Genomic DNA, 24,856 nt, shown 5'->3' on the forward strand with positions numbered 1-24,856 from the left:
ATCCCCTACTGTCATTGTATTACTGTCAATTTCTCCCCTTATGTCTGTTAACATTTGCTTTATGTATTTAGGCACTTCCATGTTGGGTGCATAGATATTTACAATTGTTATATCCTCTTGTTGGATTGATCACTTTATCATTACCTAATGTTGTTCTTCGTCTTTTGCTCAGTCTTAATTTTGAAGTCCATTTTGTGTGACAGAAATATTGCTACTCCAGCCTTTTTTCATTTCCAGGGCATGAAATACCTTTTTATATTTCTTCACCTTCAGGCTGCATGTGTCTTTAGATATGAAGTGAGTCTCTTGTAGGTAACATATAGATGAGACTTGGGTTTTTTATCCATTCATTCACTCTGTGTCCTTTTTTTTTTTTAAGATTTTATTTATTTATTTGAGAGAGAGAGAGATAGTGAGAGAAAGCATGAGAAGGGAGAAGGTCAGAGGGAGAAGCAGACTCCCCGTGGAGGTGGGAACCCAATGTGGGACTCAATCCCAGGACTCCGGGATCATAATCTGAGCCAAGGGCAGTTGCTTAACCAACTGAGCTACCGAGGCACCCCACCCCATGTTTTTTAATTGTAGCATTTAGTGCATGTACATTCAAGGTAATTTAAAGTAAAGTAAGGTAATTGTTGATTCTTGTTGCCAATTTTTGCCTTGTTTTCCGGTTGTTTTTGTAGATCTTCTCTGTTCCTCTCCTCTTCTCTTGCTCTCTTCTCTACTGATTTGATGACTTTCTTTAGTCTTACACTCAGATTCCTTTTTCTTTACTTTTTGTGTAACTAGTATAGATTGTTAGTTTGTGGTTACTATGAGGTTCATATGTTCACTGTATGGAGATATAGCAGTCTGTTTCAAGTTGATGGTTGCTTAAATTCCAACACATTCTAAAAGCTTTACGTTTTTATGCTCCACTCCATGTTTTATATATTTGACATCATATTTTACATCTTCTTATTTTTCACTTTTTCCTTCATAATTTTTTTAACTTCTGGTTATAACCTTTTCTTTTGTGCTTAAAGAAATACTTTTTGACATTTTTTATAAGGCCATTTTACTGGTGATGAACTCTTTAACTTCTGTTTGTCTGGGAACTGCTCTCTCCTTCAGTTCTGAATGATGATCTTGCCAGGTAGAGTATGTTTAGTTGCAGGTATTTTTCCCTTCAACACTTTGAAGATATCTTGCTGTTTCCTCCGGCCTGCAAAGTTTCTGCTGGAAAATCACCTGATAGATTCCTGAGGTTTCCTTCATACATACCGTTTTCTTTTCTTATACTGCCATTTAGGTGGAAGGAGGGCAAGAAAAAATGCTACCTATCAGCATATCCATTCCCAGAGACAGTTCCTACAGATCCCTATCCCATTGGCACGTGCCCTAAAATTAATCAAAAAGTCTCCTTCACATATAACCCAGGCACTTTTAAAAGTGCTAGTAGAGTGAATGAGATTAACAGCAGAGTCTTGGTTTCCTGTAGCACTCAGCTCCCCCAGATTTAAGCTCTGCTGAATTTTAAGGCCGGATATATTGGGGGCTTGTCTTCCTGGAGGTGCAGATTCCCAGGGCAGGGACTGCCCTACGTGGGGTGTGAACTCCTTGCTCCTTGCTCCTCAGGGAAGACCTCTGGGCCTGTGATATCCCTCCTGCTTGTGGGTTACCAGTGTGGGGTGTGGGTCGTGATCAGACCCTGTCCCTGCCCCACTTGCCCTTCTCGATGTGACTTTTTCTTTATGTCTTTAGCTGTGGAAGGTCTGTTCTATCAATCTTAAGGTAATCCTCAGAGGGAGTTGCTCTACGTGTAGCTGCAGCCTTGGTGTGTCCACAGGTGGAGGTAAGCTCGGGATCTTCCCACTCCGCTGTCTTCCTCTCAGTTATGTCATTATGAGAAAAGGAGAGAATGGATTCAGCCCCAAGTATCACACCATTACCATTACTTACTCACCTTCTCCCCTCAGACACTGAGCTCTGTGAGGGCAGACAAGTCTCCTTCCTCTTTGTGGCTTCAGAATCACTCACAGAAACCAACATAGACCTTCAGGCCAAGTCACGTTCTGTGGTTAGGGAACTAAGAACTGCGTGCTCCCATCATTCACCAGCACGACTGCTTGAACAATGTGCAGCACCACCCCCCACCCGACTGTAAGCTCTCTGAGAATAGAGACTATGATTTTGGTTCCTTAAGGCCCAGCACCACACCATCAGCAGATATGAAGGACTCGAGGGCATTACACTTCGCAACTGGGAGCTGAATTAGCTCTATGTAAGCATGAAACAGGAGAAGTCGTGGAGGGAGAATCAGCGTTGTTGTTGTAACACCCCCATTAGGTCTCTCGTGCCTACATGAATCACAGTTATCAGCACATGGACAGTGGTCCTGTCCTGGGTTCATCCTGGGGACGCAGACATTAGTAAAACCAGCTTCTACCTTTGAGAGCCTCCCAGCCAGCTGGTGGTCCCATGGTGGATCTTTCTAGGCCTTCACAATGAGACCACAGCATTTTGTGTACAGATGAGCATGGTTTTTTTCTGTTTGGGGGGGAAAAAAACGCTTCTGAAAACATCATGGCAGCATATTCACTGCTGGTAAGAAACAGCTTCTTTTAGCAGCAGATCAAGGAGGCCGGTCAGGAGCCAAGTTCCTGTCGGCGCCAAACATGTGTCTCACTTTGAGAAACAGCATCGATCTTGGGAAGGTGTCTCAAGCTTCTTCTGGGCCCGAGGCAGCTTGGTAGGCTGATTTCTGAAACACTCCGCAAGTGCCGGGTGGAAAATGCTCTGCAGATGCCAAGGGGACAAGAGGAAGTTCTCGTCCTTTCCTAACGTCTGTTCTCTCCGAGCCACCGGAGCCATGGACTCGGCTGAAGGAAGGTGGGGAGGTGGGCTGGGAGTGCGGGTAACACAAGGGTCCGGAGAACAGTGACTCTCCCATTCCCACCTCTGACTCCCACATCTCCAATAAAGCCTCTTCACCCTGGCCCCAGGTCCCTGATACAGCAGCCCTAGGTCCCCCGCTCCAGCACAGAACCCGCCCCACTCTAACTTACACACGAATCACTCGGGTTAAAATGCGGATTCGGTTCCCAAGCTCTGGGGGGGACCCAGTTCTGTATCTCTAACAACCTCCCTGGCTGCAGAGGCCGGTCCGGCCCAAGCCCACCTGGATCTATCGAATTGAGAATCTGAGATTCACGTGAATCACATGCACACCTGAGCTTGACAAGCAGCAATGTAGACACAGACCAGAGCTGTGTCTTTTCAGATGTGCCTCGCACACTGGCAGTACCTGGGAAGTCAGAAGTTCTTCATCCGCAGAGTCCCTGACTTTTAAGAAGCCTTAAAGCCACACGATCGAGTGTGACTTCCGTGGTCTGGGGTGTGACCCACACTTCTCATCTTTAAGTGACCCCAGGTGATTCAGGGCACAGCAAAGTCTCAGAACCAACAGACTTGGGCAGTGGTTTGAGAACTCGATGTGTCAGAATCCCCGGAGAGCCCACAAAGGGCACAGAGGTTCTGGGTCATTGCAGTGGGATAGAGCCAGGCCTGGGGTTACTGAGCTCCGGGGTTGTGCTGACAGCAGCCAGTTCAGGGACCACTGGGAGAGGGAGACCTTCCCCGCGATGGGCTGGGGAAGAGCAAGGGCCTGGAGAATGGTACACAGGCGCCCTGCTCTTCTCCATCCCGCCAGCCCTTGGGGCAGCCAGACCCGCTGCAGCCACTTGTCTCACTCGCTCACCCCAGCTTGTGACAAAAAAGTAGGGCAGGGTGTGGAGGGAACTTGGGTTGGTCTGGCGGCTTGTTCCCCAGCCCCCCACGCACACTCCCTTCCCCAGGGGTTCGTGTCTGTCCAGAGGATGGGCAGGGAAGACTCCTGGAGCCTGGCTTTAAAGTCATCTGCCTAGGGTGCCTGGGTGGCTCAGTGGGTTAAGCCGCTGCCTTCAGCTCAGGTCATGATCTCAGGGTCCTGGGATCGAGTCCCACGTTGGGCTCTCTGCTCAGCGGGGAGCCTGCTTCTTCCTCTCTCTGCCTGCCTCTCTGCCTACTTGTGATCTCTCTCTGTCAAATAAATAGATAAAATCTTAAAAATAAATAACTAAATAAATAAATAAAGTCATCTGCCTACAGGGCAGAGTTTAGGCTCTGCCCCTATAGGATAGCAGGCCTCCTCTCAAGGACTTTTCTATCTGTCTGTCTGTCTGTCTCTCTATCTCCCATTGGAAGATGGAGTGAGGGAAACTAGCAGCGGGGAAGTGCTGTACCCTCTGCAGTGGGCTGGGAAAAATGCACTGAGCAGGACTACACACATCCTTCCCCGTAGTCCAGCCCATTGCTGGCCAAACTTTATTTTTGCTGCAGGGCCCCTGGGATCTCTGGGACATGGATGTTCTAGGGTGAGGTGTAGACGACCCCCAACGGGGATGTGCCTGTTGTCCAAGGTTTGGCCTCTCCAGCGGAGGGAGGCAACAAGTTCTTTGTCCGCAGAGTCCCTAACTTTAAAGAAGACTTAAAGCCACCCAGTAGAGTCACCTCTTCTGTGCTGAACGTCCTTCGGTTGGAATCAGCTTATTTCTAATAAGCACAGGAATAACCGTGGTTATCTCTGGGAAGAGGCCTTATCGTTGTTTTTTATTTCCTTTGATGTAATTTTCTCTCTCTTCACCTTTTTCTACAATCGGCCTCACTTTCTGTAATAAGGAAAGACCTCTAAACTGTTTGGTGGAGGTTGGCTGGAAGCGGGGTGCTGGGGGGGTGCTGGGGGAGGCCTCCCCACGTCCAGGCCAGGAAGGGCAAGGGCGGCCTGTGGCCCTGAGATGCTCCCACTCTGCGGTGTCAGACTGGGACTCCCCTTCCTGCCTGGGGCTACCCCCTCCCATGTGGTCTGCCAGCGGAGGCCGTGGGGAGGCGGGCGGTTCGGGGGACACCGGCTTCGCTGCACCTGCTGACCCAACCCTGCTTGCACTTTCAGGTGAGCCTCCAGGCGGGAGCCCCGAACCAACCTCTCCTCTGACGACCGCCAGCCCGTCCCTGCCCAGGCCTGTTGCTGTGCTGCCTCTCAGCCGGTGAGGAAGTGGCGTGTTCCGTCTGAGCACGGCCCGCTAGGAGCGCAGCTCTCTTTGGCAGCAGTGCCTGTGGGGGCCTGCGGGGAGGCAGGGCATGCAAGGTCCTTAATGTGGGGCCGCGTCCTCCCACTGTCACTTTCTTCTAGCGATTGTCCCCATCCTGTCTCCCTCTCCACCTGCCACAGCAGAGGGCTAGCCCTTATGAAGCCTGTTCATGGCATTAGAATGTGAATGGACGTGCCCCCGTTGGGGGACATGGGGTGTGGACTCAAACCGTCTCCATGGGCGTGCGCCTTACGCTGCCCATCGCCTCCTGCCAGACCCTGAGCTGCGCACTGTAGGACGCAGCCCGAGAGACTCTCCCTGTGAAACCTGTCTGTGGGGGAGGGGGTTCCCGTGTACCCAAAATGGAAGGACTCCCTGACGGGGGCAGTGACAGGGCCTCTGTCCCTTGCATTCAGCTCATTTTCCCATCTGCCTCATCTTCTCTGAAGCCAACAGCTGAGCTGGTCCTTCTCCAGGAGGCTGCGTGCCCATTGGCTTTGTTCATCTCCACTTTGTCTCTACTCCCGTTTCTCTTTTCGGGTCCATGTGGACCCACATACACACAGGCATGTGGAGAGCATCCATCAGTTCTCATGCAGGAACGGGGTCTGGATAGCCTTGAAAGGGCAGTTGTTACCCAGGTGGACACTAAGAGCAGCCTGGACTGGCGGGGAGGGAGGGCGTCTGTGGTTTGTCTCTAAGAGACTCAGCTGCCACCAGCTCCACTTGGCAGAAGCACCGGCTGGTCTCCCCGGGTTTTGTTGCCTCCCACAGGGGAAGCCCCTGGCATCTCAGTCCCAAGCAAGACAAAGTTCAAGTTCACTTGACAGGTGAGTCTGTCCTGGGAGAACAGGATAGACCAGGGGGCAGGGGAAAAACTCTAATCTTGCCCCAAACACCTTACGAGGTCCAGGAGAGGCAGCACGCTGGGAGCCACACCAGGGAATTGCTTCCTTCCACTTCCACGAAGCGGCTCAATCAGATCAAGTTATTTAATCTCCCTAAATAGGTCTCCTCATGTAAAAAGTAAGGGGATTGGGCCTGGACCTCTATGTTCCCTTCCAGTAGTATCTGGGGATTCGTTCAGAGCCGCACTATTCAATGTCTGGTCCACGGACCAGCAGCAGCCGGAAGTCGGGTAGAAATGCACACACTTGGACCAACCCCAACACGCTCCATCAAAACCTGCATTTTAGCAAGATCCCCAGAGATTCATACCGCCACCAAATCTTCTAAAGGACTTCCTTAGTGTTCTGAAGATGCATGGAACCAAGGTGACCTGACGAACAAAAGGAACAAAAGAGGACACGTGATCTGTAGCCGGCTGCCATTCTCCGCCTATGGTCCATGCCGGAGTCACTCAGGAGCTTGTGAACTGCAGTCCAGGTGTGGGTGGCAGGGGTAGGGGGCGGTTGTCACAGTCTAGATCCTGAGTACATGTGCTGCTGTGAGGAAGCTTGCTGGCCTCTTGGAGGGAGACCATGAATGTAAGGACATGAAACCATAAGGGTCATGGAGGACAACATGAGGAACAACATCCTGTGAGAGGGTCTGACAGGACCGACAGGCCACAGAGCAGACAGAGGAGATGGAACGGAACAGGCTTGTCATCCTGTGTCCCAGGAAGGGAGCGCTCTGGCCTTACTTTTTGCAGCTCCACCATGAGTTACGTCGGGGTCCTCTGTGGGCATCTGCCATTGTCCCTTTTTTCTTAAGAGTGGAAATGAAGGAGAGCGAGGGTTTTCTGTTTTCTTGTCTATTTGTTTGAAGGTGACAGAAAAGACATAAATATATTTCTCTATGTTGAGGAGAGGGCACCCAGGGACACCAGCATTCCAGGAGAAAGAGGGGTGAGTAAGAGTGCAGACCCTGAGGAGGGACAGGCCACCACATATGCAGTGTCAGCCTTGGATGAAGAGGGGCTTCCAGCCGCAGGACGGGGCCTCAGCTGTGAAGAATAGTTTTTCACAGCGTTGAGGCTCAGAGGCAGAATGTCCAAGGTCCATCCGGCTTGGGGCTCTGGGCAGGTGGTCCCATGTGTCTTCTGTCTTTGTCCTGGGTCATTCTCCAGAGGCCAGTATGGCAAGACCCAGTCAGTGCAGCCAGAGATGGGGTTTCTCCTCTTGTGCCCCAACAAGGAAGGAAAACAAGGGGTGACCGGGGCCGGGAGTGGGATGGTGGCTGGCCTCGAGGACCCGGGAAGGCCGCCTGTGTGTCATGGGCACCAGTGCTGGTACATGGGGGCTTTCTGCAGTGGCATCTTGAAGCCCTTCCCTGGGAGGGTGTTGGATTTACATGGCAGGAAAGACACAACTCTTGGGAGGGAGTGACCATTGGTTGGATCGTCTGCTAGGTGACTGTGACACTAGGTGACCCTAGGGACGTGGTGCTTTGTGGCTGAGGAAGAGTAAGGGGGTGAGCAAGGAAGGCTCAGAGGTGACACTGGAGATGTGGACACCCCTGGTCTGGAGGGGACACAGAGGACGTGGCAGGGTAAGAGTCCATGCGTCCCTGGTGCTGGAGAGCCGGCCCCGCCCCCGCCAGCTTATCCTATGTTTGGGATGCGAGAACCCAGACTCGGCTCAGTGGGATCTTCTCCAATATTAAGCCTTCAGCCAGAGCTCTTCCGTGCTGCAGAGTGGGGTATGTTGACAATGTGTGCCTCTTCATCAACGGGGAAGAACGGGACACTAACTGGGTGGGATCGGTGCACTCCATGCGGCCAGCCTGGGGCTGGGGGAGGGTGAGGGCCTCTCTCTGTCTGTGCGGCCCCAGTTCTGCGGGTAGAAGTTCTTGTGCAGACGCGCCGCCCCCTCGTACACACCCCCATCCCCACCCCCGCACACTCTTGGTGCAGAGACCCCCTCCCCCCCCCCCCCGGCCCTGGCCCTTCCCCTGTGTCTTCCTTCTTCTCTCCTGCTGACCCTGGCCGCAGCTGCCCTCTCCTCAGTCGTGCCTGTACCCCTCTTCGGTGACCTCCGTAACTCCTAAAAGCCCAAAGTCAGGAGGAAAGAGGATGAGCTCTGGAATGGGAAGGGAGATTCAGGATCTGAAGACAATGATTGTCGGATCCTTTCTGGCGTGCATCAGGCTGGAGAGGGCTGGAAACCCTGTGTGTGTTTCCTCCTTCCTTTTTTGTAGACACACAGGCACGCAGATACACATGAACACACACATCCGTGGGGGCACAGCCACACACACACACACAGGCCCAGGTCAGGCACTCGGGCTTGGGGACATGCACAGGGACACACACCGACCTGAAACCGTGGAGAAACGCCAGCATGTCTCTCCACGGTGGGGTGCGGATGGCTGTTCGCTGGGTCCCCAAACCCCTGCTACTCCTGATTCTCCTCTTCTTCTTGAGTAGAAGTTCCCAAGCAAGACAAGAACACACACTTGTCAAACTCTGATTGAGGCAGCTGCTCTGTATCTTATAACAAGAGACTTCTACTTTTTGAAAAGTCGCCCGAGGATACATGAAACGGCCGCCATGCCCCACGTGGACCAGAGTTAGCACAAATGTGCCGAACCCTCAGCACGTGCTGTGTGCGCCGCCATGCTGGCCAGGCCTCTTCATACCTCCCTCTATGCCTTTGGAAGCCATTTGGAAGCTCCCTGTGTGGCCCATCTTCAGCTCTCAGGCCCCTTCCATGTAAAACTACTTGGTCATTAGCGGGCACCTGAAACAACGGCATCTTTGTGGAAATCGATGCGGGAACCGATGCTTGCTTGTGGAACAGTGAGCATTGTAGAGGTTTCTTCGTAGTCGTGTGGCATCATTCCAAATCCGATCGGGGAAATTTCTTCCTTCTTCTAGAAAAAACAAATCTATGCTGGGGATAGGGGTGTGTGTATGTATGTGTGTTAATGCTTAAAAACAAACTCCCAGTACAGAGTCTGTAAGGTTTTTGGAATGAGAGTAAATTAAAATTAATAATAAAGCAGTTGTTTCCAGGGGAAACAGGTACTTAGAGCAGTGGATTGCCAGAGGGCCACATGAAACCGTAGAAAGAACCTGTGGCTGGGCTTCCCAGCTTTGAGTTTGGGTTCAGGATCCACAGAGTTTGGCCGTGAGCACTTTACCTGTTGGCTTGCAAAACCTCTCTGAGGTTTGCACTTCTTTACTTACAAAACAGAATTTAGTTTGTTCGTATGTGTGTTACTTAGTATGTTTTGCCAACCTTCAGGGCTGCTAGAAGAGTAAATGAACAAATGTGTAAGAAAATGATTTATTACCAACAAAGTACTGCACAAAAGTTAATGTGTTACTTACGGTCATGGGAGTACTAAAGCAACGCTGGGACCATATGGTCCACCCACCGTTGAGACCATCTTGACGATCGAGTGTCTCACTCCCATCACTCTAGATAAGCATGTCTTTCCCTTGTCGAGGGAGGGTTTTCTCACCAATGCTCCCCGGCTGGGACAGAGAAGCTGTAGGCGGTGGGAGAGGGGAGAACGGCGAGGAGGGTCAGCCTCTTCCAACCCGTCAACTTCGCTTGTTTCAGGGGCAGCAGAATGAAAGACGTCATGTCCAACAACAGCACCACTAGCATCTCGCAAGCCAGGAAGGCTGTAGAGCAGCTCAAGATGGAAGCCTGTATGGACAGGGTCAAGGTAAGCCCGCGCCAGCCAGCCTTCCCCGCTGGCCAGAACCCAGCTCCCAGCATTCCTCCCACTTCCCTGTGAGAGTTAACTCGTCACCCAGCTGAGCCGCTGGCCAACCTTGGCAGCTGTAACATTTACAAATGAGTGTTTGCCTCCAAGTTCCAAGTGTGCTCAAGGATTCAAATGATGCAGAATACACAGTGTGCACCAATTCCGTAAGGAGCTGCCAAAAATAGACCCGTATTCCTCTCAGCTCTATTTTGCTCTGTTGTCATGCCAGTAAGCGAGAGGGTCTGACAGTGAGATCCATCATCGTTTTCCTGCCCGATGCAGTGACTTCGAGATCAGACTCTGTTGGGTATGTTGACAGGGGCTGTTGGGAGGGAGGCACTGAACTGTGGGCCATGTTTTCAGACGTCCCTTTGGGGAAAGTGAAGAGAGGCGCCAGGCACCTCTCACCACGTTCATGACGCTGATGAGTGTAGATCCCTTCACGAGGGACCTTTTGCCAAGGCAAGATGAAATCACCTAAAGTCTCCAGATGCCACTCCGAAGCCAGCAGGGGGCCAGGCAGAGCCTGGAGCTCTCAGATACTGTGTGGGTTCATCAGCTGTCAGGAGTCTGACACCAGGAAACTCAAGTCCAGGGGCCTCTGGCACACAGAACAAGGGTCTTGCCTAGGCATCTGGATTCAAAAAGGACAAATTGCTGGGGACAATGGGTGACCCCTAAAGCCTTCTCCTGGCAGAGCAGACAGTCCCTCCTTGAGGTTCCTGGCACTGAGACCTCCCCTCCTGCTGAAATTACAGCCAGAGAGCATCAGCTCCTGCCTCTCTTGGGACAGTTGTGAGAACACTAGGGCTTTGGGGCTTGAGCTATCCAAGGGGGCGGTAAAGCAGCACAGAAAGTGACACAGCAATACATGAAGCGAGGGGGGAATACGACGTGATACAAGTGGGCATAAGTGCGCATGTACTGTTCGGGGCCTCTATGCTGCAGGTGCTGATTAGACATCAGCTACAGATTAGACATCTCTCCTTCATCTCTAGGCTAGAGCAAAGAGCAAGGAACCAAACAATCCTAAAGGAGGGAGAGGGGCCCCTGGGTAGCTCAGTCAGTTAAGCATCTGTCTTCCGCTCAGGTCATGATCCCAGAGTCCCAGGATGGAGCCCCGCATCGGGCTTCCTGCTCAGCGGCGAATCTGCTTCTCCCCTTCTTTTGGCCCCTCCCCATGCTCACGCGCATGGTCTCTCTCTCTCAAATGAATAAATGAAATCTTAATTAAAAAAAAAAAAAAAAAAACCGGTAAAGGAGGGAGAGCCCCACTAGTATAGAAACGGATCTAAGAATGAGATCCACAGGACAGACGTTCTCCGAAAGGATCAGGGTGGTGGGGGTCTCGCTCTTCTGACAAACACGCCCACTCTGCACTGGTGCGCCGCTGGGACGAGGACGCACGGGCTGCCCCCTCCGCGCGCTCAGAGAAGGCCCTGCAGAGTCAGGAGCGGGTAGTTGGTTCGGAGGTGGTACCCGAGGGGCAGGGAAGGCTAGCGCGAGCTGGGCATGGCTCTTTTGGGGCAGCTGGTACTTGCCAGAAGAGCTGTGGGTCGTGCAGGGAGCGCCGCTTTAGGCAGCCAGGGGTGCGGGGGAGGCGCAGAGCTGGGTCACAGAGGCAGACACGCCAAGAAGTGGGAGCGGACTCAGCGAGGCCGTGTGGGAGACACTAGGGAGAACGACGCTAGAGCCCAACTGTCCAGCTCCATGGCCAGAGACTGGAAAGACCGTGGGCACCGGCCTTGGTCATGGGACAGCTCTCGTGCCTGGAGTCTAACCGGGAAGATAAATTCTGTATAATTTATTTAAAATTACACGTGCGACAGTCACCTTCCACCCTCACCCGTGATAGTAACCATCACCTTCACCCAGACAGTCACCGGATGTCCCCCAGTGAAGGGCTCTTTAAGAGTCACTAAAGGCCCATGCACAGGCTCGAAAAGAACGAGGAGAAATCATTAACCAACTCAGTCGAGCTCGTTAGATGGTAGCAGAAGGGAAGGTTGTTCCCGTGGTGATGGGTGAGGGAGACACGGCCGTGGGATCCCAGCAGCAGGCTCTCTGTGGGCATCTCCGACTCTGTAGGGGTTCTGGGAGGGGCTGCCGATGGCCTTGGGTGTCACAGAGGACCCAGAGCTTCCTGACGAGAGAGGTGGCCCCGAGGGATCACATGCCCACTGTAGCTTCGCGGTCACACGTAGGGTTTCTCCTCTTGCTCACCCAACCTTGAACATTTCTTTATTTTTTAAAAAAATACACTAAGATACACATAACGTGCAATTCGCCGTTTGAACCATCTGCAAGCCCAGTAGGATGAAGTTCACAGAGGCTCCTGCAGCCGTCCTCTCCGGGGTCTGTTTCTGGAATGTGTCCCGACCTCCAGCAGACTTGCTGTCCCCCACATACCCTCCCCCCGCCCCTGGGAACCTCCAGCCTTTCCGTCGCTGTGAATTTGACTGTTCTGGGAAACTTGTTCCTACAAGAATCGTGCAGTGTTTGTCCACACTTCACTTGGTGTGTGCCTTCAGGGTTCGTCCACACCACAGCGTCTGTCAGCACGCCCTTCCCCTCCACAGCCAGAGAAGATTCCGTGGCACGTCCCACCTCTCACCGACCCATTCACCTGGGGACGGTGCTCATCGTCTCGGGCTGCTTCTGCCTTTGGGCTCTTGTGAAAGTCCTGCTGTGAACAAAGGTGCGCAAATGTTTGGAGTCCCCGGTTTCCGTCCTCTTGGGCATATACCCAGACGGGAGAGCGCAGGATCACACAGTAATTCTCTGTGCAACTTTCCAAGGAACCACCACGCTGGTTTCCATGAAGGCTACACCCCCAACGACACAGAAAACTTCCATTTCCTCCACATCCTCGCCAACACTTATTTTTTGTATGATAGCCATCTTACTGGGTGCGAAGCTCGTGCAAAAGGTGTTTAGACACCTCTTGCTTTGAGGCATAGCAGGGCTTTGGGGGCAAAAGTCTACTTGATGCAACTCTTGGCAAAATTAGGTGTATATTGTTATCAATTAGCCAGATGATAAAAACAGAATCTGGAGAGACAGAGAAACCATCAAGAGCACTCCGCACTGACCCTAGTAAGGGCCTTGAGGAGGGAGGGAAGAGGAAGAAAGTCACCAGGGAGAAGTGGCCTTTCCAGAATGGATGAGGGGTCAGTGCAGGAGAGGAGAGGGACAAGAGGAGCCTGGAGGGGCAGTGACAGAGGACAGGTACATGACGGAGGTGAGGGGCACTTCCTAGAATTCACTGAACTCATGCGGAAAGTGATGGGAATGAGGGGGCAGAGGCTGTGACATGGGAAGGATGAGTGAGTCCTGCCTCTCTCTGGGCCCCGGAGTGACAGGAAGCGTGCTGCGGGGGGGAGGGGGGCGCATCTGGAGGCTCCAGTGGAAGAAATTGCAAGCGCGGGTCGCACAGAGCTGGCTCCAGGTGGGAGCACAGCAGATGGGGGCCGGCAGATGGGGGCTGACGCACTGCACGGGCAGGACAGGTGTCGAGCACCAAGCAGGAAAGGACCATGGTTGGCAAGGTAGGAAGCCTGCCACAGAGCTACCTCTGGGCTTTGCAGTTACCGTGACTGGAACAGTGTCCAGCGTGGAGGAGGGAAGGGAAGGATGGTGCTTGCTGCTCCTGAGAGTAAAGGGGGTGACTCTTCGGTCGGGGGGGGTGGGTAGAAGAGGAAAAAAGTAACCGCACAAAGCAGTTGTTTGGGTTGTGAAGGTAAGAGAAAGGAATACGTCGAGCTCAGAGAGGTGTGGGCAGTTCATGGCAGGAAAAATGTAGCCAAAACGTTCACTATGGTCTTGAAGTCCTGTATGTCCCCCCCCCCCCAAACATCATCTGCACAGAAGCCCAGGACTGACGTCAGCTTTGTCCCAGATTTTCCAGGGGACATAGGAGGGAGGCTCTATTATGCAGCCGTAGCCGGACCTCAGAGCCACGCACAGCTGGGTTCTGAGACCCTCTCCCCACCTACCTCAGCGCCGTCTCTACTCTCCTTTCATGTTTGTTGGGTCCTTCCCCCACTCACACCTGCTTCCCAGCATCCGTGGGACCTTCTCTGTCCCACCTAGAAGCCCCTCAGCGTGTTGCCCGACAAAGATGGGTGTTTTCTTTGAGACAATTCCACATAGAACTCGTAAGGCCTCCCAAAAAGCAAAAAAGCTTGGCAAGTAATACTCAGGATCCTAAAAAAGAAATAAAGAACATACATATGACTATCATGGAAACTAGTCCTCAGGAAAAGAATACCAGCGCCGCCTCCTTTTTCTCACCCATGAGAGACTTAAGCTGCGTAAAACTGCACTGGCAAAGTGCATTATAATGACAGTGATCACTGAGCAGGGAGAGTTTGTGAAACATTATGGAAGACATGAGCTAAGCAAAGCGTAACAGGTTTAAGTGAAGAAAATGGTCTCCAGAGCCAGCTCGTCCAGCCCGACAGGAGAACAGGTGTGGAGAAGATGTCCCGTGGGGAAGGTACAGGGGTCCCAGGCAGGCCCAGTCGCAGGCTCCCAGGAAGGCTGTGGAAGCCACCTCTCCACTGGGCACTGCTAGGTGTGCTTTGATCCTCCTGCCCCTGGCACTGGGCATTGGGCCAGCCCCTGGGACTGTGACTTGGTGGGCTCTGCAGGTGGACCACACCTTTAAGCAGACCTAACTCTCAGCTGGGACTGGGAAACAGCTGACAAACTTGCCAAGTGACTATACCCAGTCTCTCTCTCTCTCTCTCTCTCTCTCTCTCTCTCTCTGTCAGTTGCTCATTTGCTCTCACTGTGGGATGTGCTAACAATCCCTAATAGCACTGTCATTCAGCTAAGACTAATTTTATCACCACGGGCTTGAGATGCTGATTGCTGACAGATAAATCAACCTGTTTTATATCATCTTGCATTCAATGGACTACGAAGAAACAAGGTCAGAAAGAGCAGTGTCAGTTGATGAATGCTCTAAAAGCTAAAGCCCCAGAGACAGTAGCAGAAGCAGACGAGTGTGGGAAGCTATGGACATAGAAGAAAAGAGATCATATCGTGACAAGTAATGACTCACAATCCTTCTCCTAACAGTTAAGAAAAATTTGGAGAAAACAGTTTGAAAAGAGAAATAGAATAGCCTTAGAGAAAAAATGAATTACTTGCATTTACTCTTGGGCATTGAGGTTTTGTAATTTGGTGTTTAAAAGAGAAGAGAACACACGATCAGAGACACCTGGCTGTTTCCATCAGTTGAACGTCTGACTCTTAATTTTGGCTCCAGTCCTGGAATTGAACCCTTCATCGGGCTCCACACTCAGCATGGAGTCTGCTTGTCCCTCTCCCTCTGTTCTTCCCCCTTCCTCAAATAAATAAATAAAGTCTTTTAATAGATAAATAAATAGTAGAAGAAAAAAGAATAATCATCAAAAAATATTATAGAGGGGCACCTGGGTGGCTCAGTGGGTTAAGCCTCTGCCTTTGGCTCAGGTCATGATCCCAGGGTCCTGGGATCGAGCCCCACATCGGACTCTCTGCTCATCAGGGAGCCTGCTTCCCTGTCTCTCTTTGCCTGCCTCTCTGCCTACTTGTGATCTCTGTCTGTCAAATAAATAAAATCTTTAAAAAGAAATATTGTAGAGACAACACACAAGGACACAAGAATTGAATTTGCAAGTGTTGAAGATATATTTTACATATACTCTGCTTCTTCTGTTTAGAATTTTTTTTCAAACCGTAAATATATGAAAGTAAGTTGGATATATCTCAAAGCATATAGTATGTGTAAGGCTTGTAAAGGAGAGAGAACATCCAGAAGCTACGAGTGAGACAAAGAAATTAGGCACCCTATTCTGAGGCCTTTAATTCCTACTCTAAAAATAACACTATTTCTCTGTTCATAAAAATGGTGCTCATTTACTTTAGAGAATGTTGGAAAATAAAAGTATAATGAAGAAAGTCTAAATAATTTCTAAGAACTACATTTCCATGTTTTTTCCATCTAGCCATTTGCCTGTTTTTCTTTTTATAAAATTGTGGTGATTACATTTTGCAACCTGACTTATCACCAAATAGTGTATTGTGATGACATGTCCAGGTCAGTAAATAGTCTCCTGAAATGTCATTTTTACTATCTCTTTCCTCCATCACCTGCTATACAGTAATTTATTTCACTGTCTCCTATCCTTGGGACAGTTCCCTTATTTCCAATTTTGCAGTATTACTTTTTAAAAAGCACAGCAGAGGAACACTTGGGTGGCTCAGTCAGTTGGGCATCCAACTCTTGATTTTGGCTCAGGTCATGATCTCAGGGTCGTGAGATCGACCCCCATGTCAAGCTCCCTACTTAGCATGAGTCTGCTTGGGATTCTCTCTCCCCTCCTGTCTTTGACCCTTCCCCTGCTTTCTTTCTCCCCTACTCTCTCTCAGATAAATAAGTAAATCTTTAAAAAAAAAAAAAAAACACATAAGAGTGCATACATTTTTTCAAATTAGTGTTTTTGTTTTCTTTGGGTAAATAGTAGTAGAATTATTGGATCATATGGTAAGTCTATTTTTAATTTTTTGAGGAAACTTCAAACTGTTTTCCACAGTGGCTACACCAGTTTGCATTCCCACCAATAGCGTACAAGGGTTCCTTTTCTCTACAGCCTCACCAACACCTGTTGTTTCTTGTCTTTTTGATTCTAGGCATTCTGACAGGTGTGAGTTGATCTCTCATTGTCATTGTGATTTGCATTTCTCTGATGATGAATGATGCTGGGCATCTTTTAATGTGTCTGTTGGCCATCTGGATGTCTTCTTTGGAAAAACGTTCTTAAGGTCCTCTGCCCATTTTTTTATTGGACTACTGGGGGGGGTTGGTGTTGAGTTGTGTAAGTTCTTTATATATTTTAGATACTAACCCTTTATCAGATATATTGTTTGCAAATATCTTCCTCCACTCAGTATGTTACCTTTTAGTTATTTTGATTGGTTCCTTCCCTGTGCAAAAGGTTTTTATTTTGGTGTAGTCCCAACAGTTTATTTTTGCTTTTTGTTTCTCTTGCCTCAGGAGACATATCTAGAGCAATGTTTCCATGGCCAATGCCAAAGAAATTACTGCCTATGTTTTCTCTTAGGAGTTTAATGGTTTGGGGTCTCACAGTTAGGTCTTTAGTCCGCTTTGACAGTATGTTTGTGTATCGTATAAGAAAATGGTCCCGTTTCATTCTTTTGCATGTAGCTGTCCAGTTTTCCCAGAGCTGTTTTTTGAAGAGAGTGTCTTTTCTCCATTGTATATTCTTGCCTCCTTCGTCATAGATTAATTAATGATTTAAGTGTGGGTTTATGTCTGGGCTCTCTTTTCTGCTCTCTTTTCTATTTTTGTGCCAGTACCATACTGTTTTGATGACCACAGCTTTGCAGTATGTCTTGAAATCTAGGATTGTGATACCTCCAGCTTTGTCCTTCTTTCTCAAGATTGCTTTGGCTATTCAAGGTCTTTTGTGGCTCCATACAAATTTTATGGACCTATGTCAACAGACTTCCAAGAAAAATCAAGAACTGGACTATAGCATATAGAAGACCAATAAAGTTTTCATTTAGGAAAAAGTCTTCTTCCAGAAAACTAAAGAAAACTTCAGGTAACTGCTTTAGAGGCTCAAAAATGTAAAGCAAACAGAATCTGTGAAACTCTAGCTCAAAGAGGAGATAAAATAATGAGTCAGAAAAGGAGGTGGAAAACTAAGGAAAGAGGTTGAGGGGGGATGGGGACACAATTACAAGGAGCAAAGAGTGTGACACACTCCTTCGGAAGCCAAATTAATGATGTGGAGCGTAGGCTTCAGAAACTCATACATAATGCAGAAGAGAAGATGAATGGTCAGATCAGAGCAGTCAGGGAGACGGTGACAGAAACAAAGACTGGCAGCAACACTCCAACGTTTGGATGCTGATGTTCCTGGCAGAGAGAACAAATGGAATAGAAAATACTCTGAAGGGGAGAATATGAAAAGGTTTCGTTAAATAAAGGAAGACTTGAATCTGCAGATCCAAACAGCTCACTATGTTCCAGGAAGGACTATAGAAAATAATAAGCCCTGAGACACATACACTTGCTGAGGTTCCTTAATCTCTAAAGCAAAGGAAAAGCCCATTAAGTATGCAGGCAGAGGAAGCAATTTGGGGCACATACCCCTAACAACAGGCATTAAATGCTTGAATCCTTACTCTGGTCCCAAGATATTGGTGCTGCTCATACCACAGTTTATATACAAGAAAACTTGGACCCACAGTAAGGTGACGAGGTGGGAATACCAACCCAGAACCTCAAGTCTTGTCATTAAACCACAGTGCCCTAGCTACGAAGGGCAGAAATATCAGTCAGGACAACATGGCATCACAGTTCAGAAGAGGCCAGCCTAAGATTACATAAAAATGCTGACATTCTGCAAAGAATTCTCTACCTAACCAAGTGGTCATTCATGTGCTAGGCAACAGAAACAATCATCTCAATTATGCAGAAAGTCAAATAAAATGCAAAATGTGTACCTCTTTAGCAAACCTTTTTCATTGCCTACAATTGTATTTCAGTAAAGGAGATACAAATCAGTATCATAGAAATAGGGTCGTGTGAGGCAGTCCATGTACCACACATCTTGTTCCCCCTAAAAGGGCATTGAAAATCTGCAGCTATAAACACTGACTCATACATCACAAATAAGCCACACTTACAGGAGCACTTTTTTTGATCAGGGCTATGAAACAAAGTCCCTGCTTTTTGTCAGATGTCCAAACTCTTACCTTGTGAGGTCTCTAACTTTATACCGAGCTGCTAGGGCCACTCCAGTGGACTTCATCCAGCCGTCTCTTCAGGCTTTCTCTTGCATTCTAAGGATCCCAGCAGTAGTAACAAACTCTACCACAGGACAGAGGGAACTAGAATATCAGCATTTAGTGTTAAAAACCTTTCTTCATTACCTCCCATCCATCAGGATAGCTACTTTCAAAACAAAACACAACAGAAAATAACAAGGGTTGGTGAAGATGTGAAGAAATTGTAACTATTGTGCACTGTTGATGGGAATGTAAAATGGTGCAGCCATGATGGAAAGCTCTAGTATGGTAGTTCCTCAAAAAACTAAAAATACAATTACCATACAATCCAGCAATTCTACTTCTAGGTATATATCCCAAAGAACTGAAATCGGGGTTTCTAAGAGATTTGTACGTTCAGTTCCTAGCATTATTTAGAATAGCCAACAGGTAAAAGCAACCTATGTGTCCCTCAGCAGATGAGTGGATAAACAAAGTGTGGTAAATCCATACAACAGAAGATTATTCAGCCTTAAAAAGGAAGGACATTCTGACACAGGCTACAACATGGATGAAACTTGAGGGTATTATGTTAAGTGAAATTAAGCCAGAGAAAAAAACTGTATGATTCCATTTACATGAAGTAACCAGAATAGTCAAATTCATAGGGAAAGAACGTGGAATGATGATTGCCAGGGGATGGGGGAGAGGGAATGGGGAATTGTTTGATGGGGGACAGAGTTTCTGTCTTACAAGATGGAAGAGTTCTGTTGTGTCCGTTGCACCACAGTGTGAATATCCTTAATACTGATCTGTATGCTTAAAAATGGTTAGGATGATAAATTTTATGTGTGTTTTACCACAATTAAAATTAAAATTTTTTAACAAATTTTTAATAAAGTTTGTTTCCAGTCCAGCTTCAGTAACCAGCGCCAACAAGCTTTAGTACAGTTGAGTCTGCTATGCTAGAGGAATTCATGTCCATTGAGAATAAATATCGGCATGCCCTCTAATATTTGCATAAGATTAGGCTTGATGCATTCTTTGTAAGCAACATCAAAGCACCACTCACCCCCAGATCTTCAACATTCAACAAATGGCACATAGGATAGTGTCGCTTGCCCAGTGTCTCATTCCCAACTTTCAGAGTACTAATGAGAATCAAGCACTTCACTCACCACGGAAAATCTATCTGAGCCATCACTCCAAAGGTCATCTGCCTCAGGAATCTATCACTTGTATCTAAAGTCTTTACCAGGTTACAGTTTCTAGATGAATTCAGTCTTGGAATTTTGTGGCATTCTTTATCTGTTAGTGAGATAGGGTCAGTCTTCTCAATTTTTACTCTCTAGAGACTTCAGATTTGGGCATAAGACACTTGTTCTCCATTAGGTACCAGATGGTTAAAGAGATCACTGCCCATCTATGTCCGTTCATGGGATGTATAAATAGCAATAGCAGCAGCAGAAAGAATATTAGGTGTCCTGTAGAGTGGATGTCACCAGTGAGGTACACAGTGAACTCTTTCGTAGGAATGACCTGAGAGTCTCCTTCCTTCAACACTATCTTTTACTCCAAAAGTTAGACCCTAATGTGGTTTGAATATAAATAAGCAAGCATAACCTGATGAAGAATTTACACCAGCACATTGTGGTGTTCTCTTCTCTACTCCCAACATTTAGTGTTATTCTCATCATTTTTGTGTATTTTTCATTAGATTGTGCTTTGGGCCTTCTAGTGTTTAACACAAACTTAATCTTGGTTTGATCATACAATTCTACCTAAAAAGCAAACCATCTTCTCAGGCCCAGGTTACCAGTGGGGTTTGGTTTGCAAGATTGTATTATGTTAATATCATTGTATATCAGTATATACAATGATCAATATCATTGTATAAATAATATAAAACATTATATTGTATTATATTAATATCTTGGCTTGCAAGATTGTATTATATTAATATCACCTTGAGACAAGTGTTCTTTGAGACTAAGCTGCTTCAACTGAATAGTCCACTTTCCTAGCCCAAATGTCTCCAGAGCTACTTTGCTGTGCATAACTTGCAGATGTCACAGGTCCAACTCTAACAGGAATAGAACCCACCCTCTTTCATGTATCATAAGCCACATTGCTCACAACTTTTCTTGCCATCAACTTTGACACAATGATTTCAGGGTCTATAACTATTGTTTCATATTTAATCCAGTCACCTTCACCATCTTGGATCAATTGTTTTTTAACCACTGGTTACATTGTATACAAGATCTATGTCAGAAAAACTACAAAACTCATTAAAAAGATAAGAAAATCTAAATAAATAAAGACATTCCATGTTCATGGATAGGAGGACTCAATACTATTAAGATATCATTTTTTCCCAACTTGATCAATAGATTCAAAACAATGCCAATAAAAAACTCCAGAAAGTTAGCTTGTTGATACTGACAAAATGATCCTGAAATTTATATGGAGAAGGGAAAATAAGAAAAAAATGGAATAGCCAACACAATATTGAGGGAGAGGAGGAAGACTGACACTACCCAACTGCAAAACTTACTATACAGCGGCAGTGATCAAGACAATGTGGTATTGACAAAAGAATAGACAAATAGATCAATGAAGTGGAATAGAGAGCTCAGAAATAGACCCACATACATACAGTCAACTGACCTTTGACAAAAAAGCAAAGACAATACAGTGGAGGAAAGATAGTCTCTTCAACAAATGCTGTGGGAACAACTAGACAGCCACATGCAAAACAATAAATCTACACACAGACCTTATACCTTTCACAAAAATGAGCTCAAAATGAGTCGTGTTAAAGGTAGAACTATAAAACTTTTAGAGGAAAGCACAGGAGAAAGTCTAGGTGATCTTGGGTTTAGCAGTTCATTTGTAGCTATGACACCAAAAGCACAAGCCACAGAAGAAAAATTGATGAGCTGGACTTCATTCAAATTAAGTACTTCTCTGTGAAAGATACTGTTAAGAGGATGAGAAGACAAGCCACAGACTGGGGGAAACCTTTGCAAAGCACATACCTGATAAAGGACTGGTATCCAAAATATAAAAAGAGCTCTTAAAACTCAACAATGAGAAAACAAACCACCCTTAAAAAATAGACAAAAGGGATGCCTGGGTGGCTCAGGTGGTTAAGCATCTGCCTTAGGCTCAGGTCATGATATCTGGATCCTGGGATTGTGTCCGACATTGGGCTCCTTGCTCAGCAGGAAGCCTGCTTCTCTCTCTGCCTGCCACTCTCCCTGCTTGTGTGCCTGTTCTCTCTTGCTCTCTCACTAGCTTGCTCGCTCTCTGACAAATAAACAAATAAATAAAATCTTTAAAAAATAGTCTAAAGACCTGAACAGACCCCTCACCAAAGAAGATATCCAGATGGCAAAGAAGCAAATGAAAAGATGCTCCACAACATATAGAATGCTCCACTGGAGCATTACAAATTAAAGGGACAATGAGATACCACTACACAATAATTAGAATGACTAAAATCCAAAAAACTGACAATAGTACATTCTGACAAAGATGTGGAAGGATAGGAACTCTCATTTATTGCTGGAGAATGCAAAATTCTTACAAAGCTAAAGATAGTCTTACCATACGATCCAATTGTATCAAAAATATATAAAGAAAAATTTGTTAGAACATCAAGGTGGACAAATTGTGTGAGGGTATAGCATGTCTTTCCTAGTCTTTGGTGGATCAACTAGACAAAAGAGATGTAAGCATATATTAATAATAAAATTAATTAGGTTGATCTGATTGATTGATGGTTGATTGATAGGTAGATGGATAATGGGACATATATCTTTTTCCAAAAAATGTTACCACTTTTCTATAAGTACCAATCATGGAATACTTTACTATATTCGAAAAGTAGAAATAGTTCATACCACATTCTTTGACCATAGTGCAGTAAAATAGTAGCAGTAGTATGAGTAAATGTCAGCCTCGGTATCCTTTTTAAACCATCTCTTAAACAATGAAATTGACTTCGAGAATGCCATATGTAAATGTGTCAGATTATACTTTTTCACACTCAAAACATAAAAACATGTAAAAAACTTGAAAGAGGGAAGGTGGAGACAATTTGGATAAAGGAAAGTGGATACCCTCTTCTTTTTTTTTTTTTTAAGATTTTATTTATTTATGTGACAGACAGAGATCACAAGTAGGCAGAGAGGCAGGCAGAGAGAGAGGAGGAAGCAGGCTCCCTGCTGAGCAAAGAGCCTGGTGTGGGACTCGATCCCAGGACCCTGAGATCATGACCTGAGCTGAAGGCAGTGGCTTAATCCACTGAGCCACCCAGGCGCCCCATGGACACCCTCTTCTTGAATAGGTAGAGTCAATATTGTCTCTTCTCTGTAAATTAGTATATAAATTCAATACAGATCTAATCAGAATTCTATTTCTGTTTTTGTCAAAAGCAAACTTCAAACTATTCTAAAGTTCAATTAGATGACTAAATGTGTGAAAGTATCCAAGAATTTTTTTTAAGTAATCTGTGTTCAAGGAAGAAGATATATAGAATTTTCCTGTGAGGTATTAAAATTTATCATAAAATCAGAGTATTTAAAGCTTTTTAATTAGGCAGATCAAGAGAACAGAATAGGTAGTCCTAAATAAATCTAAATGTACTAGGAATTTGGAATATGATCCATATGGTATCTCAAATCAGTGGAGAACACATTATTTATAAATACTGCTGGAAATTGCTAGCCCTTAGGAAAACAAACAAAGCTGCATACATCACTAATCTTAAACAGATAAACTTCAGATGGATTGTATGTGTCTGCTTGGCTGCCATAACAACATAAACATAGCATAAACCACAAACTATGTGGCTTAAACTGAAATTTAATTTCTCACAGTCCAGAGCCTGGAAGTCCAAGATCAAGGTGCCAGTCACGTTGATGTCTGGTGAGGCCTCCGTGCTCATTGTGTCTTCGAGTGGCCGTCCCTCTGTGCTCGGGGAAGAGAGAGCTTGTGTCTGTTCTTCTTTTAAACATACCCAGGTCTATCAGATTAGGAGTCCCATCCCCTTTTTTCCCTCATTTAACCTGAATTACCTCCCTGAAGGCCATATCTCCAAATAGTCACATTAGAGTTTATGGCTTCAACATAGGACACAGGTCAGTCCCTAAGTTTGATCAAAGATTTTTTTTTTAAGATTTTATTTATTTATTTGACAGACAGAGATCACATGTAGGCAGAGAGGCAGGCAGAGAGAGAGAGGAAGGGAAGCAGGCTCCCTGCTGAGCAGAGACCCTGATGCAGGGCTCAATCCCAGGACCCTGAGATCATGACCTGAGCCAAAGGCAGAGGCTTAACCCACTGAGCCACCCAGGTGCCCCCAGATTTATTTTTTTAAGAATTTATTTATTTATTTGGGGGCAGGAGGGACAGAGGCAGAGGGAAAAGCAGGCTCCCTGCTGAGCAGAGAGTCCAATGCAGGGTTTGATCCAAGGACCCTGAGATCATGACCTGAGCTAATGGCAGACGTTTAACCGACTGAGCCACCCAGGCGCCCCGATCAAAGATTTAAATATAACAAAGAAGACCATAAAAGTGGTGGGGAAATAGAAGAAAATGTTTTGCGTTTTTTTTTTCCGAAGCAAATGTTTTTATTAATATTTGGGAGGGCCAATCATACCACAAAATCCACAGTTCATAACATAAAAGTTTTGACAGCATTTTAAAAAACTCAATATGGTAAAAATTTCTAGTCAACAAAACAAATACATTTGCATTTGTGTAACAAAGGGTTGGTTTCCCTAAACCTCTCTGAAATTTCTCTGACAATTCAATAAGAAAAGATCCTCTTTTTTTTTTTTTTAGCCGTACAAACGAATAGGCAGCTTAAAATGGAGACCTATAAATGGTCAAAGATATGAAGAGACATTTACCTCCATAAATAAGAATTAGGCACAAAACAACACTGAGATCTGCTTAAAAAAAAAATACTAAGACCCATTCCATTTTTGGTTTTGTTTTAGTATTGTTGACACACAAATGGGACATTAGTTTCAGCTGTATAATATAGTGGTTCAACTTCTCTGTGTGTAATGTTGTGCTCCCCACGAGTGTAGCTACCGTCTGTGACCAGACAGCACGATTACAGTACCACTGACTGTGTGCCCTGGGCCGGGAGCCAAATGCAAAACATGACCCTGTCTGCTGTGCCTTTATTTCCTTGACTTACTCATTCCATAACGGGAAGCCTGTGTCTCCCACTCCCCTTCACCATTTGGCCCCACCCGCTCTGGTAACCATCAGTTTGCTGC

The 24,856-nt window shown here is 46.7% G+C and overlaps 1 protein-coding gene across 3 annotated transcripts in view; it reads left to right on the forward strand.

Moving 5' to 3' along the window:
- The window catches only part of GNG4 (G protein subunit gamma 4), a 62,314-nt gene that overhangs the window by 26,134 nt on the left and 11,324 nt on the right, over window positions 1-24,856 (forward strand). For 2 of the 3 annotated variants that reach the window (XM_059170400.1, XM_059170399.1), the window contains exons 2-3: window positions 4,970-5,063; window positions 9,620-9,728. In XM_059170400.1, the coding sequence (XP_059026383.1) occupies window positions 9,630-9,728 (99 nt within the window). In that variant the 5' untranslated portion in view covers window positions 4,970-5,063; window positions 9,620-9,629. The remainder of the gene's footprint in view (window positions 1-4,969; window positions 5,064-9,619; window positions 9,729-24,856) is intronic. The other variant, XM_059170398.1, reaches the window with a different exon arrangement.

Source organism: Mustela lutreola, chromosome 4, assembly GCF_030435805.1.
Source record: "Mustela lutreola isolate mMusLut2 chromosome 4, mMusLut2.pri, whole genome shotgun sequence".
NCBI lineage: Eukaryota > Metazoa > Chordata > Mammalia > Carnivora > Mustelidae > Mustela > Mustela lutreola.